This window comes from Mustela nigripes, chromosome 1 (genome assembly GCF_022355385.1).
Source record: "Mustela nigripes isolate SB6536 chromosome 1, MUSNIG.SB6536, whole genome shotgun sequence".
Classification (NCBI taxonomy): Eukaryota; Metazoa; Chordata; class Mammalia; order Carnivora; family Mustelidae; genus Mustela; species Mustela nigripes.
Window position 1 is genome coordinate 83,953,852 of NC_081557.1, and position 13,096 is coordinate 83,966,947.

The 13,096-nt window shown below is 48.8% G+C and overlaps 1 protein-coding gene across 1 annotated transcript in view; it reads right to left on the reverse strand.

The window, feature by feature from the left end:
* Window positions 1-13,096, reverse strand: part of DCPS (decapping enzyme, scavenger) — a 38,634-nt gene that overhangs the window by 11,181 nt on the left and 14,357 nt on the right. Inside the window, exon 3 of the mRNA XM_059414061.1 lies at window positions 1,786-1,931. Coding sequence (XP_059270044.1) covers window positions 1,786-1,931 — 146 coding nt within the window. The remainder of the gene's footprint in view (window positions 1-1,785; window positions 1,932-13,096) is intronic.

Consider the following 13,096-nt stretch of genomic DNA (forward strand, 5'->3'; position numbering starts at 1 on the left):
CTGTGCCTCTGCACTTCTCTTCCCTCTGCTTGGAACGCCCTTCTCCAGCCTGTCAACCCAGCAAACTTCTGTTTGTCCCTGAAAACCCAACTGGACGACCCCTTCCTCTGGGAAGTCCCCGACTGTCTGAGCTAAGCAACCCCCTTTGTGTCACTACCAAACCTCACATACAAACCACCTGTGGGATCCTATTATTTACACTCAGACTCTGTATCTGTCACCCCTACAGGACTCTGGGGACATTACAAGTGTTTACCTTGGTGACCTTCCAAAGCCTAGCACATGGCCTGGGACATGCTCAATAAACCTAACGACTGTTGTCTGATGAGCCGAGTGCTTGTAAACGTAACTAGAACTGGTCAAGAAAAAAACACACGAGTGCTTATGCCAAACAGAATTTGGCAGAGTAGTGGGGTTTTGTATTATTTTCCAAGACAACGAGACGGTGGTGTATAAGAAGTACATATACCACTCACACAAACTTTAAGGGCTTCCTCCTTTGGATCCCATATTTGTGCAATCAGTGCCACAGAACACATATTCCAGGAGATCCCTCTAGGACCCTGGAGAGCAGCAGCTGTATCTAGGAAGACAGAGATCTAGCTCCTTTCCACTTAGAAGACAGAGAGAGCAAGTGCAGGGACTTTAAAAAAAAAAAAAAAACTGAGCCAGCTTGAGCCAGAGGAACTGGTGCAAATATAGCACAGGGGGGCCAGGGCTATTAGCCAATGGGGTCATCCCTGGGGGGAAAGAGGGCTGTCGGCACACAGGGCCTCCTGTACATCTGCCAACCATCTCCACCCTTGTTTTTCCCAAGCGCAACTGGCCTCCCTGGCAGGGCCCCCACACCCAGGGTCCCTGCCCTCCTTCTGGCCCAGGGGAAATGGCTCCGAGTGTCCTGCACGTGAGCGGCCACCATAGCTATGACCAGAATTGTGGGGAGAGGAGATGAGAAGTGCTCAAAGAGAACAAGGGGGAGTACGGACAGATAGAGACGGTGAGAGCCAGTGAGTGAGCAAGACAACGCATCATCCATCATATTTAATGCTGAGCATTCACTCGGGGCCAATTCCAGGCAGAGACTCTGGTTGGCACTGGGCCTTGGCCCAAGGGGAAGCTGGGATCTCTGAGCTAAATGGCCTTGCGTCTGGTCTAGTTGCAGAAGATGCTGCCAAACCTCACATTAGCCCGAGAGAAGAGGTCTTGCCCTGAGCCACCAGGGCCGTCAGGACCCTGCCCTGTAGGGAGTGAATGCAAGGGGAATGAGCAAATGAAGTTTCTACTCTGGGCTTCGACTCCCAGAGGCAGAACTGGAAATAAAAGTCTTGACCGGGGTTAGGGGGCGACCCTGGCATTGGTCCTGACCTATTCACAGACCCAGGTGAGGGCAAAGCCCTTCTGGGATGGTATCAGTGCTTCTGGAAACACAGATTCTTCAAAGGCCTAGAGGCTGCTCTGAGAGGCCCACAGAGCCTCAGTGGCAGGCCCAAGACAGGGGTCAACTCCCTTCTCAGTGAAGCCTTCCCTGACCCTCCTGGATAAGAGTGAGTACCTCAGCCCAGAACTCCCTGTGCCCCTCGGTTTCTCCCGTCTCGTGCAGTTACTTCCGCATCTGCATGTGGACCTCTGCACCAGGAAGGACACAGGCCCCCTGAGGGCAAGTTTTCCACAGTGCCCTCTGCCCGACCCCAAACCTGTGGGACAGTGCCGGCCCCTGAAAGAGCCAGGAGGGAGAGTGAATGGCCACAGGGAGCCCTCTGTGTCTGCACCCTGTGGGCCAGTCACCTGGATGCTGAGGCTCTGGGACTCCAGGTGGGGTAAGGTGATGTTCCTGTAATCGCTTCCCGTCTCTCGGACCAGGTGGAGGTCCTGGCGCAGGTACTTCTGCAGGTGCTTCTCTGTGGCGGGGTAAACCACAGTTGTCTTCACGTCTGCAACGATAAACACAGCCCGGGGCTGCAAAGTGAGGTGCACTCTCTGCACAGGGGCCCACCACCGTCTGGTCCCCAGCACAAAGACCCCAACACAGAAGGGACCCCAACCCCGTCTCTGATTCCCTAATGAGAGGAGCCAAAGACGAAGAGGTTATGGTCAACTGGAATCCACCCGGAATCCACCTGGAATCCACCCGGCGCCTCATGTAGGTCAGCTCCTGCAGGGAATCACACTCAGCATCCAGGAGCCACAGGGTTTTTGCTGGTGGGATCCCTTGCCACTCTTCCCCCTCTGTTCTTGGCCTAAGGAATGAAAGCTTTTGGACACTCGTCACATAAGAAATTTCTTGGTATGTGGCGTTCTGGACCTGAAGCTGAAAATCTGACTTAAAGGTAAGTAGCCTCCCCTCCTGCAAAGCAGAGGGGCACAGCACAGTGGTTAAAGGCACGGACTCCAGAGCTGGACTACGTGCATTCGAGTCCTGGCTCCACCTGTTCCTGCCTCAGGACCCTAACCCCTGCCCAGTTATTTAACCTTTCCAAGCCCTGACTTCCCCATCTGTCAGTTGAGGATAATAATAGCTCCTATGTCCCAGAGTTGGGAGGATTAAACAAGTTAATACCTGAGAAGCAAGGAGAACAATGTCTGACACAAAGTAAATACAATGTCAGTGCTGGTTATTTTTTTTTTAAAGATTTTATTTATTTATTTGACAGAGAGAGAGATCACAAGTAGGCAGAGAGGCAGGCAGAGAGAGAGAGAGAGAGAGAGAAGAGGAAGCAGGCTCCCTGCTGAGCAGAGAGCCCAATTCGGGGCTTAATCCCAGAACCCTGGGATCATGACCCGAGCCAAAGGCAGAGGCTTAACCCACTGAGCCACCCAGGCGCCCCAGTGCTGGCTATTGTTAATCGGCCTGCCTCAACCGTGGCACCATTGCCATTTTGGCCCTGATACTTCTCTGTTAGAGGGGCTGTCTTGGGCATTGCAGGATGTTTAGAAGGACTGCAGGTTTCTAACAGGAGGTTAGTAAAACCCTCTTTCCAGCTGTGACAACCAAAAATGCCTCCAGACAGTGCCAAGTCTCCCCTGGGGGACAAAATTGCCCCTAGTTGAGACTTGCTGTTTTCATCAGCAGGAAATCTTGTAGTCTTCCCAAACAGACTCTAGGCTAGGGTCCCAGTCCAACACCACCTGATTTGGGTTATATCCTTTCCCTATTTCTAATAAGACCTGCTACAACTGTTATCATTCATATGTAGTGCTTAAATATGGATGTTAAGGGCAAGAAAGGAAAACGGTACTCTAAAATCAGTCAGGATGTTTCTCAGAAGGCCCGTGTCCTCCCTGACTCCCTTGTCTTTGACTCAGAGTGCTCTCTGACGGAAACCCGAGGAAAGCCCAGTGGGCACATTTCAACACTCCAGAGAATTTCCACACTCACCTGCATACCTGCAGGTCCAGCTAAGAACTACCAACCTTTACTTTCGTACCTGGTCTAAGGATGTAGGTGACTTGAATCCCCATTTCACAGGAGTCAGGATTCACCGGTATCATGTGGCAGAGGTGACACGGGACCTGGGGTCACCTAACCCTAAAGCTGGTGCTCTCCCACCACCTGCCAACTGGCCCCATATTACTCCAACAGCCAGTGGAGAAGGCCTGACATGCTACACCAAGCATATGACTTCTGGTAAGGATCAAAGGTCCATCGGCTCTGGTCCATCTACAAAGCAGCCCAGCACAAAGACACAGGCTCTGGACCTGAGCTGACATAATGTTCTCCCCTTCCTGACTGTGTGACCTTGGGCATAAAACCTCTCAGAGACCCAGTTTTCTCATCTGTTAAAGAGTGGTCATAAAATCTGCCCCACAGAGTTGTCATCAACATTAAATAAAATATGTCATCTGGACCACTGGTGGCACTGTTGTCACCCCACTTCCTGGGCATCTCTGGATCTGATCCTGAAAGGGAGGCAGAGGCCTCCTCACAACCCTCTGGGCAGCAGCAAACAGATTCTCATTCCTCACTCCCAACACTCCCTAGGAGCCCTGCTAGTGGTCAAGTACACCCAGATCTCAAGACAGAAGAGAATGCCACCAACAGACCGAATGGCATCCCCTTAACTCCTGCAGTGGGCTCTAGAGAAATCCCTTATCCAAGAGCAGCTTGGCAGAGAAGAGCAGCCTGGGTTCCAATCCACACTTCGTAGCTACGTGACTGGGACATCGTTATGGGAAGTCAGCAAGCAGTGGATGGGAAGCCCTTAGAAAGTGTCCCCACAAAGAGAAGTGCTCTTCAGATGCTAGCTCTCCTTGTTGTGTTTGCGGTTACTCTGGTAGCCCGGGCTGGCAAAGCTGTGAGCGACGGCACTCCCTTGGTATGGGGGAGATGGCCGGGGACAAAGGCAGCGTGCACGTTGGAGAACGGCCTGCCCTGCCGGCCAAGAACACACAGCCCTGGGCTCCCGGCCTGGGGCTCCCTGTTCAAGATCAGAAAGCCGCTGGGCCTGTGAGCATGCCCCTGTCTGCCAAGGCTTGTCAAAGACTGCCCAGCCACCCAGGGTGCTGGGAAACAAGGGCCTCCCCCAGGCCAGCCCTCTCCTGCCTTCCCTCTCAGCGGCAGGGAAAACACAACAACGCAGTTTCCAACTGCTCACTTCCTGCCATCTTTCTTCCTTTTCTGAGGAACTCTGGCCTGGATGCCTAAGCCCCGTTGGTGGACTCTGAGCCCCTCAAAGCCAGTTTACCCCCTTGGCGTCCAGTCTCTGTCAGACCAACCGCAGAAGCCCAGGACAGGGGCAGGCCGGCCTCACACACTAGCATCAGGGGTAAGGGCTGGCTTCCATGTCCCCTGAGGGGATGCCACTCCCTCAAACCTGGACCACTCCCCTGGCTTCCTATCATGGCCCACATAGCCCTCTCTCTAAGCTCACTGACCACCATCTCCCCCTTGAGTCTCTGCCAGAGCCACACAGACCTCCTTACAGTCCCACTAACACAGCCCACCTCTAGACCTCCAACCAGCTGCTCTCACTGCCAGGCAGGCCTCCTGACCTGAGACAACGGCAAAACTCTCCAGAAGCCCAGCTTAAGAAGCTCCCTGTACCAAATGGCTGCCTGTCTTGCTCGCCTGCTTGCGTTTCCTCACTACCTGACAACAGAGTACGGATTTATTGTCTGATTCCCCCATTAAACTGTAGCTTCCAGGAGGGCAGGGGTTTCTCTCTGCCTTTAAAAAGTTTTTTAGGGAGGGGCGCCTGGGTGGCTCAGTGGGTTAAGCCGCTGCTTTCGGCTCAGGTCATGATCTCAGGGTCCTGGGATCGAGTCCCGCATCGGGCTCTCTGCTCAGCAGGGAGCCTGCTTCCTCTTCTCTCTCAGCCTGCCTCTCTGCCTACTTGTGATCTCTGTCTGTCAAATAAATAAATAAAATCTTTAAAAAAAAAAAAGTTTTTTAGGGGTACCTGGGTAGCTCAGTCAGTTAAGCACCTGGCTTTGGCTCAGTTCATGATCTCAGGGTCCTGGGATGGAGTCCTGCATTGGGCTCCGCACTCAACGGGGTCTGCTTCTGCCTCTGCTCCCCACCCCTGCCAGTGAGCTCTCTCTCAAATAAATTAAAAAAAAAAAAAAATCTTTTATTTATTTATTTTTTTGACAGAGAAAGACCATGAGAGAGGGAACACAAGCACGGGAAGAGGGAAAAGGAGAAGCAGGTTTCCCGCTGAACAGGGAGCCCATCGAGGGTCTTGATCCCAGGCCCCTGGGATCACGACCTGAGCAGAAAGCAGACGTTTCACGACTGAGCCACCCAGGCACCCAATTAAAAACAAAAAAAAAAGTTCTAAAATCATTTTATCCCCAGCACCCAGAATAGCACTTGGCCTACAGGAGATACTCAATAAACACTGAACAAGTGGAAAAATGAAACTGGCCTTCTAGACATCAACACCAGCAAGGGCAGTTTTGAGCCAACGTTGAATAAAATCTCCTGGATAACAATCAGTATGTTTGCCAAAGAGTTTCTCACTGGCAGGCAAAAGCAAACACTGGTGTCTACCCAAATGCCAAGTCAAGGTGTTGACCTGCAAGGGAACCTCATGAGAATTCTGGTCAAGTGTCAATGCCCAAAAAATGCTCCAACCACCAGGTAAAAATATGTTGGGGAACAGGTGTCCATATGCAGTCTCAAAAATATCTCCCCAAACATTACTTATTAATGACAAAGGGACCAGGTGACCCAAGTTAACATAGCTCCGAATGGGACACACTGACTTCGAGTGCCTTGGGAAGGCTGTGCGGTGCTATTCTGGCCAAAATTCCTGGTCTGAATCTGATCAAGAGGGAGGGTCAGCCAGCCCCAATCCAGGGACATTCTACACGACAAGCAGCTTTACAACCCTTCAAAAGGGTTAAAGTCAGAGAAAACCAAGAAAGACGGAAGGACTGTGCTGGATTAAAGGATGCTATGGACTGGACTGGATCCTGGGGAAGGGAGGGGAGTTCTGCTGGAAAGATGGTATTGGAACAATTGGTAAAATTTAATAATGGTCTCGACATTACAAACCAGCCTTTAATGTGAAATTTCTGAAAACTGACCACTTCACTCTGGTTCCTAGGAAACACACACTAAAGCGCTTAGCAAGGAAGCGTATGACGTCTGCCACTTACTTTTCAGTTATAACAGTATAACAAAATATTGCACGTGGAGAGAGAAAAGGCAAATGTGGCAAAATGCCAACAACAGGGTTTTTTTTTTTTTTAATTTAAGATTTTATCTATGTATTTGTCAGAGGGAAAGAGCAAGGGAGCAAAAGCAGGGGAACGGCAGGCTGAGGGAGAAGCAGGCTACCCGATGAGCAGGGAGCCCAATGTGGGGCTCAATCCCAGGGCCCTGAGATCATGACCTAAACTGAAGGCAGATGCTTCACCGACTGCCCAAGCATTCCAACAATAGGGCTGTAGGGTTGGAAATATATTTTTCAAAATAAAAAGTTAAAGCAAAAAAAAGGTGCTGATAGCCTTTGGATCCTCAGAGCTAACTGCCTTCACACACACCAGGCACTGTTCTAAGTCCTATGTGTATATTAACTCATTCACTCCCCACAACCAATGTGAGGTAGGTATCATGATGCCCATTTCACAAAGAAAGAATCTGTGGTGCCCTCGTTCCCACTGCTCCGTCTGGCTCAGGACCAGGCTTCGGCAGTGGTACTGTGATGCCAACCCCATGGGTCAGCAGATGAGGCTTGACGACCTTCCTGGTGCCCTCTGCCAACCTCCACTTAGCAAACTGACTTACAGAGGCCACCTGTCCAGGGTGAGCAGGAAAGGCCACCTTCCCCACCCAGTTTTTCCCTGTGGCTAGAAAAACAACAGGGAATGCAAAAAAGACCCCCCAAAAACAAAAACAACCCCCCCCAAAACAAAACACCTTGGAATAATGTCAAACCCCTCAAACACCCATCTCTCATAATAGTCACAATACAATATAGCTGACCCTCGAGCGACAGGGGTTTGAACTGCATGGGTTCACTTACACAAGATGTTTTTTGATGAAAATGCAATAGGGTACTGGCCTAATATAAGTACATATTTGTTATGCTTCTCTTAATAACACTGTGTTTTCTAGCTTATTTCACTGTAAGAATACAGGAGGGGATGCATATGACATATAAAGTATGTTATCAACCGCTTGGGCCACTAGCAAGGCTTCTAGGCAACAGCAGGCTGTCAAGTTATGTGTGGATTTTCACCTGCAAGAGGGCTTTAGTCTGGGGAGAGCAGGACGTTTGGGGGGAAGTTTTAGCGGGAGGAGTTTCAACTGCATGGCAGATCAGCACCCCAACCCCTGCATTGCTCAAGGGACAATTATAAATTAAGAGGACTTCCCTGATATTCCTCATAAAGCCTGCCCATCTCTCGTGCTTTCAAGCTTTGTTTTTATTTATTTATTTATTTTTAAAGATTTTATTTATTTGTTTGTCAGAGAGAAAGATCACAAGTAGGCAGAGAGGCAGGCAGAGAAAGAGGGAAGCAGGCTCCCTGCTGAGCAGAGAGCCGGATGTGAGGCTCGATCCCAGGACCCTGAGATCATGACCTGAGCTGAAGGCAGCGGCTAAACCCACTGAGCCACCCAGGCGCCCCAAGCTTTGTTTTTATTTTTAATTCAAGGCAGGCTGGTGCATACGTTAGAGTCATATGAACTTTGGTTTTAAGTTTCCTTTTCCTCCCCACACACCACTTTCAATTCTTCCTGCCATTTCTTTGCTTTTGTACTCCTACAGTTCTAAATCACACATATTTTCCTTTGTTATTCCCCCTTGACTTTTCACTTTTACTATCACTTATTAACTTCCCATTATGGAAGACAAGGGTTTAGCTTTTTACCGGCACCTGCACACATGCCTGCAGACCCCCTGTCCCCCGCCAACCCTGTCCTCACAGTACAACTACGTTACAATGGTGGATAAATCAGTATTCACTGTCAGCACCACTGGGACGACTGAAATGCAGTGCGCTGCTAAATACGATGACTATTTTTCCTTTTTAGCACAATTTTTGGTATATGGAGTGAGTAATTACTCTTTTATTTGCTCACTTTTCTGTAAACTTGTCATTAATTCACCCCCACATGCACTTCTTCTGTTTATATAAATTTCCTTTTAATGTTAAAACTCGGGAGGAACATAAGCAACGTACCCTCCCGGAGCCTCTGACTCACTCAGCAGGTGCTGCGCAGAGCTGTGCTCTGGGACCTCCGAGGCACTCCACTGTCGTAGGGGGTGCCTCCCCTACTTTGCTTCCTGAGTCCACCATCTGCCTTTCCTGTTTGTATCTTGATTATACTACAGCAGTGGTTCTCAAACTTCATAGTGCATCAGAACCACCTGACTAAGGACGTCTGTGGTGGGGCCCACCAGTGTGCCTTTTTAAAGCAGTTCCTGTGTGTAGCTGCTGCCACTAGTCCTGGTCCCAGGACCAGACATCATGGACAATGCTAAAACACAAAGTCAAGTTGCTGCCAGAGCTAGGGTACAAGGGAGATCCACTTAGAGACTTGGAACATCTGAGAGGGTCTTTATTCTACTGTCACATGTAATTAAGAGTTTGGCAAAAAGAATTCTATGGTGGAAAGCAACGACCCTCAAAATCTGAAAGCTCCATGATCTTCTAGATTGTGATGCTGCTGTTGAGAAGTGGGAGGTCATTCTGATCCACAGTTCTTTGTATTGACCTGTTTTTTTGTTGTCCTCAACGTCCCAATAGTGCTAATGGATCTTGGAGTGGTTTCTACTCATCTCTTGAACTGGGTAACTGTTGAGGCCTTTCAATCTCAAAAATCATGTTCTTTAGTCCTGGGAAACAATTTTATTTCTTTGGTCGTTTTCTTCCCTACTTTCCTCCCTGTCTTTTTGGAACATCTATTGGGATATTCATCTTCCCCTTCCACTTTTCTTTTCTCTCCTGCTTTCTCCTGGCCGCTCTGCTTTTGAGTAAGTTTTCTTTAACTTCTCTTCTACTCAAGTTTTTGTTCTGGCTACATATATAATTTCTAAGAGCTGTTAAAAAGTTCCTCATTGGGGCGCTTGGGTGGCTCAGTGGGTTAAAGCCTCTGCCTTCAGCTTGGGTCATGATCCCAGGGTCCTGGGATTAAGCCCCACATCGGGCTCTCTGCTCAGCATGGGGCCTGCTTCCTCCTCTCTCTCTGCCTGCCTCTGCCTACTTGTGATCTCTGTCAAATAAAATAAATAAAATCTTAAAAAAAAAAAGTTCCTCATTGAGGGCATCTTAAGCATTTGATAGATTATAATTTATGTTGGACATTAACAACAGTTTTTGCAAATTTCTTCTCCCTACATAGTTTTCATTTCTTCACAGTTGTTCTCTTTTCCTTCTTATCTTTATCAATGGACATTATTCAAGTCTGCTCACCCTTGCCTGTCCACTCACTCGTATCTGAGGGCAGAACACCACAAAGCTGATGGGAAGCTCTGCAGAATATAGGTGTGTTCACCTGGAGCTTCATTTTAGGATGATCAGGCTGTGCTCTTGCACGACAGAACCCCCAAGACTCTGCCTTCTCGGTTGGGCTGGTCAGATTCTCTAAGCAGGACTCTCCCAGTTTTATCCATGGAGGCGTTAAGCCTGGCTGACAGCTGAGAGATGAGGAGGAGAAGCAGCTAGTGCACGAAAGGGGAGGGCACAGGATGACCTAACACTGCATATGTAAACTTCCACTTAACCTCTGAGCCCCTCCACCGCACCTATAACCTCTAGACCCTGTCTGACTCTCTCCAGAGGCTGGATCTCTGGAAGGAGCAGCTACCAGCCGTGTGAAGTGGGACTGGATATATGGGGCCTGCCGGCTCAGGTTTCCCTCCCGCACATCTGCTGGGTCAGTCACTCCTTCCCCTGTCATTTCCTAGCCTTGTCTCCTCTTCCTTCTCTAGCATAATTTTTTTGCAATGTAACTCCTTTAATGTCACTGTTAATGAGGGTTTGAGAGGAAGCAGATGGGCAAAATGCCCCCTTTTAACTGGAAGCCCACAGCCCTACCATTCTATCTCCCTTATAAGGATCTTAAAAAATTTATTATTGAGGGGCGCCTGGGTGGCTCAGTCAGTTAACCATCTGCCTTCAGCTCAGGTCATGATCCCTGGGTCCTGGGATTGAGCCCCACATCAGGGGGATGAGCCCCTGCTCAGTGGGGAGCCTGCTTCTCTCTCTGCCTGCTGATCTCCCAGCTCATGTTCCCTTTCTCTCTCTCAAGCAGATAAATAAAAACTTAAAAAAAAAATAAAGAAAAATGTATTATTGAAGTATAGCTGACATACAATGCTGTGTTAGTTTCAGGTGTACAATATATCGACTTGGCAATTCTATACATTACTCAACGCCCGCCCCAAGATAAGTGTAGTCACCATCTGTCACCACACCACGTGATCCAGTAAATCCACTACTGGATATGTACCCAAAGAAAATGAAAACACTAATTCAAGAAGACATACGCACCCCTGTGTTTACGGCAGCATAATTTACAATAGCCAAGAGATGGAAGCAGCCCAAGTGTCCACTGACTGATGAATGGATAAAGAAGATGTGGTCTGTCTGTACAACAGAATAGTATTCAGCCATCAAAAAGAATTGAGATCTCTCCCCTTGTGACACCACCAATGGACCTAGATGTTACTGTGCTAAGTAAAATATGTCAGTCACAGAAAGACAAATACCACACGATTTCATTTTTAGGTGGAATCTAAAAACAAAACTAACGACCAAACAAACCAAAAGTTTGTTCCACTTATAAAATAAGTCAGTCATGTAAAGGAAAGGTACAGCATAGGGAATACAGTTAATAAAACTGCAGGAATGACGTATGATGCTTTCTTTTTCTTCTTATCTGCTTATTGCCACCTGACCTATTTGTTTATTTATGGTTCACCTCCTCTAACTGGACGTAAGCTGCTTGAGCACAGACTTTGTTTTATATATCCTGCGCACACTGCCTAAAATGGCACCTGACACATATTAGGCCCGAACAATATGGTTACAGAACAGAATATATATTATGCCACTTTGTTTTTCAAAGAGCATGTGCATATGCACAACTGCCTACGCACGAGAACGCACAGAAAAAAAGTCTAAAATTCAGGACATGGGCGCCTGGGTGGCTCAGTGGGTTGATCTGCCTTCAGCTCAGGTCATGATCTCAGGGTCCTGGGATCAAGCCCCGCATCAGGCTCCCTGCTTAGCAGGGAGCCTGCTTCCTCCTCTCTCTCTGCCTGCCTCTCTGCCTACTTGTGATCTCTCTCTGCCAAATAAATAAATAAAATCTTAAAAAAAATAAACTAAAATTCAGGACATATTCTAAGATGTTGAAAGGTTATCTCTGGGTGGTGGAGTTATATGTAATTGTAACCTTTTAAAATAATTTTTTGGGGACATTCACTACACTTTCCAAAACAAATGTGGATCACTTATGTAACAATTACATTAAAAGCTGAAAAACAAGTTGTACCTTAAACAAGCCCCAGAGAGGTTAAGTAATTTGCCCAAGGCGACACAGCCATAAAGGGGTGGAGCTAAGATCTGAATGCAAGCAATCCGGCTCTTCTATGCAGTATTGCTTCCCCAATGCTCCAGGGCCACTGTTTCAGACCTTTCCCTAACAAACCTGTGGGAGCGGATTCTCCAAAAAGCAGCCTTATCAGATACGAGAAACGTGATTACTTCCAACCCCTCCCAAACACAGGTAAACAGCTGTCAGCAAAACCAAAGGGCATAATAAGGTGCCATAGAGACTGGGCTGCAGACTGGGAGGTCTGGAAATAACATGAGAATGTGCAGAGACCCAAGAGCAGCGCTGCACTCCCTGTGCTTCCAAGGGAGGGCTGGGGGTGGGAGCCAGGTGGCACATGTCCCTTGTCTCTGGGGGTACCCTGAGGTACTCATCACCAGGGTACATTGCAGCCAGATGCTGGGCTAGAACAGGCTTTGGTGGGGCACACACAGGGACTGAAGGCGATCCCACTTACAATAGGAGACCATGGCTGTTTCGACTTATGTGTGTTGTACCTGCCCCCCACTGCTCCCCACCAAAGATGCCGTGCTGGCTCTCAGGGAAGGATGCCTGTGGTGGGGTCCGAGGAGACAGGACCTGTGGTGGTCTTGCAGCCCTTGTGGGGCTTGGGGGAGCAGGGATGGCTGTACCAACGCATCCCAGATGAATAAATGAACAGCGGCCCTGTACACACAGTCCTCTCTGCAGCTCAGGCAGGCAGGCTGGTGTGCCCCTGGATAGGCCAGCTCTGTCCCGCCTCATAAGACCCTTAGGAGTCTCCTGAAAGGCCTTCTCCAAGAAATAAACCCACCCTCTGTCCTCCACCCAGACATGAGAGCCCAAATGCTTTCGGACGTGGAGGCAGGGCTAGGTAGAGGAAAAGAGCAGCTGCCTTTGTTGCTCTCTGCCAAAGCTCGCCTAGCCAAATCCCCAGGAAAACGCTGTTGCACATGAAACATGAAAATGCAAACCACAGACAGTCTGCTCTCCTTCCCATACACATGTTCAAACAAGACTGCTTTCCAGCCGTTACTGATGACTTCTACACGATGAGGTAATTTCTATGGCTCAGTCTGTGGCTTTTGCTCTCCTTTCATTATGATC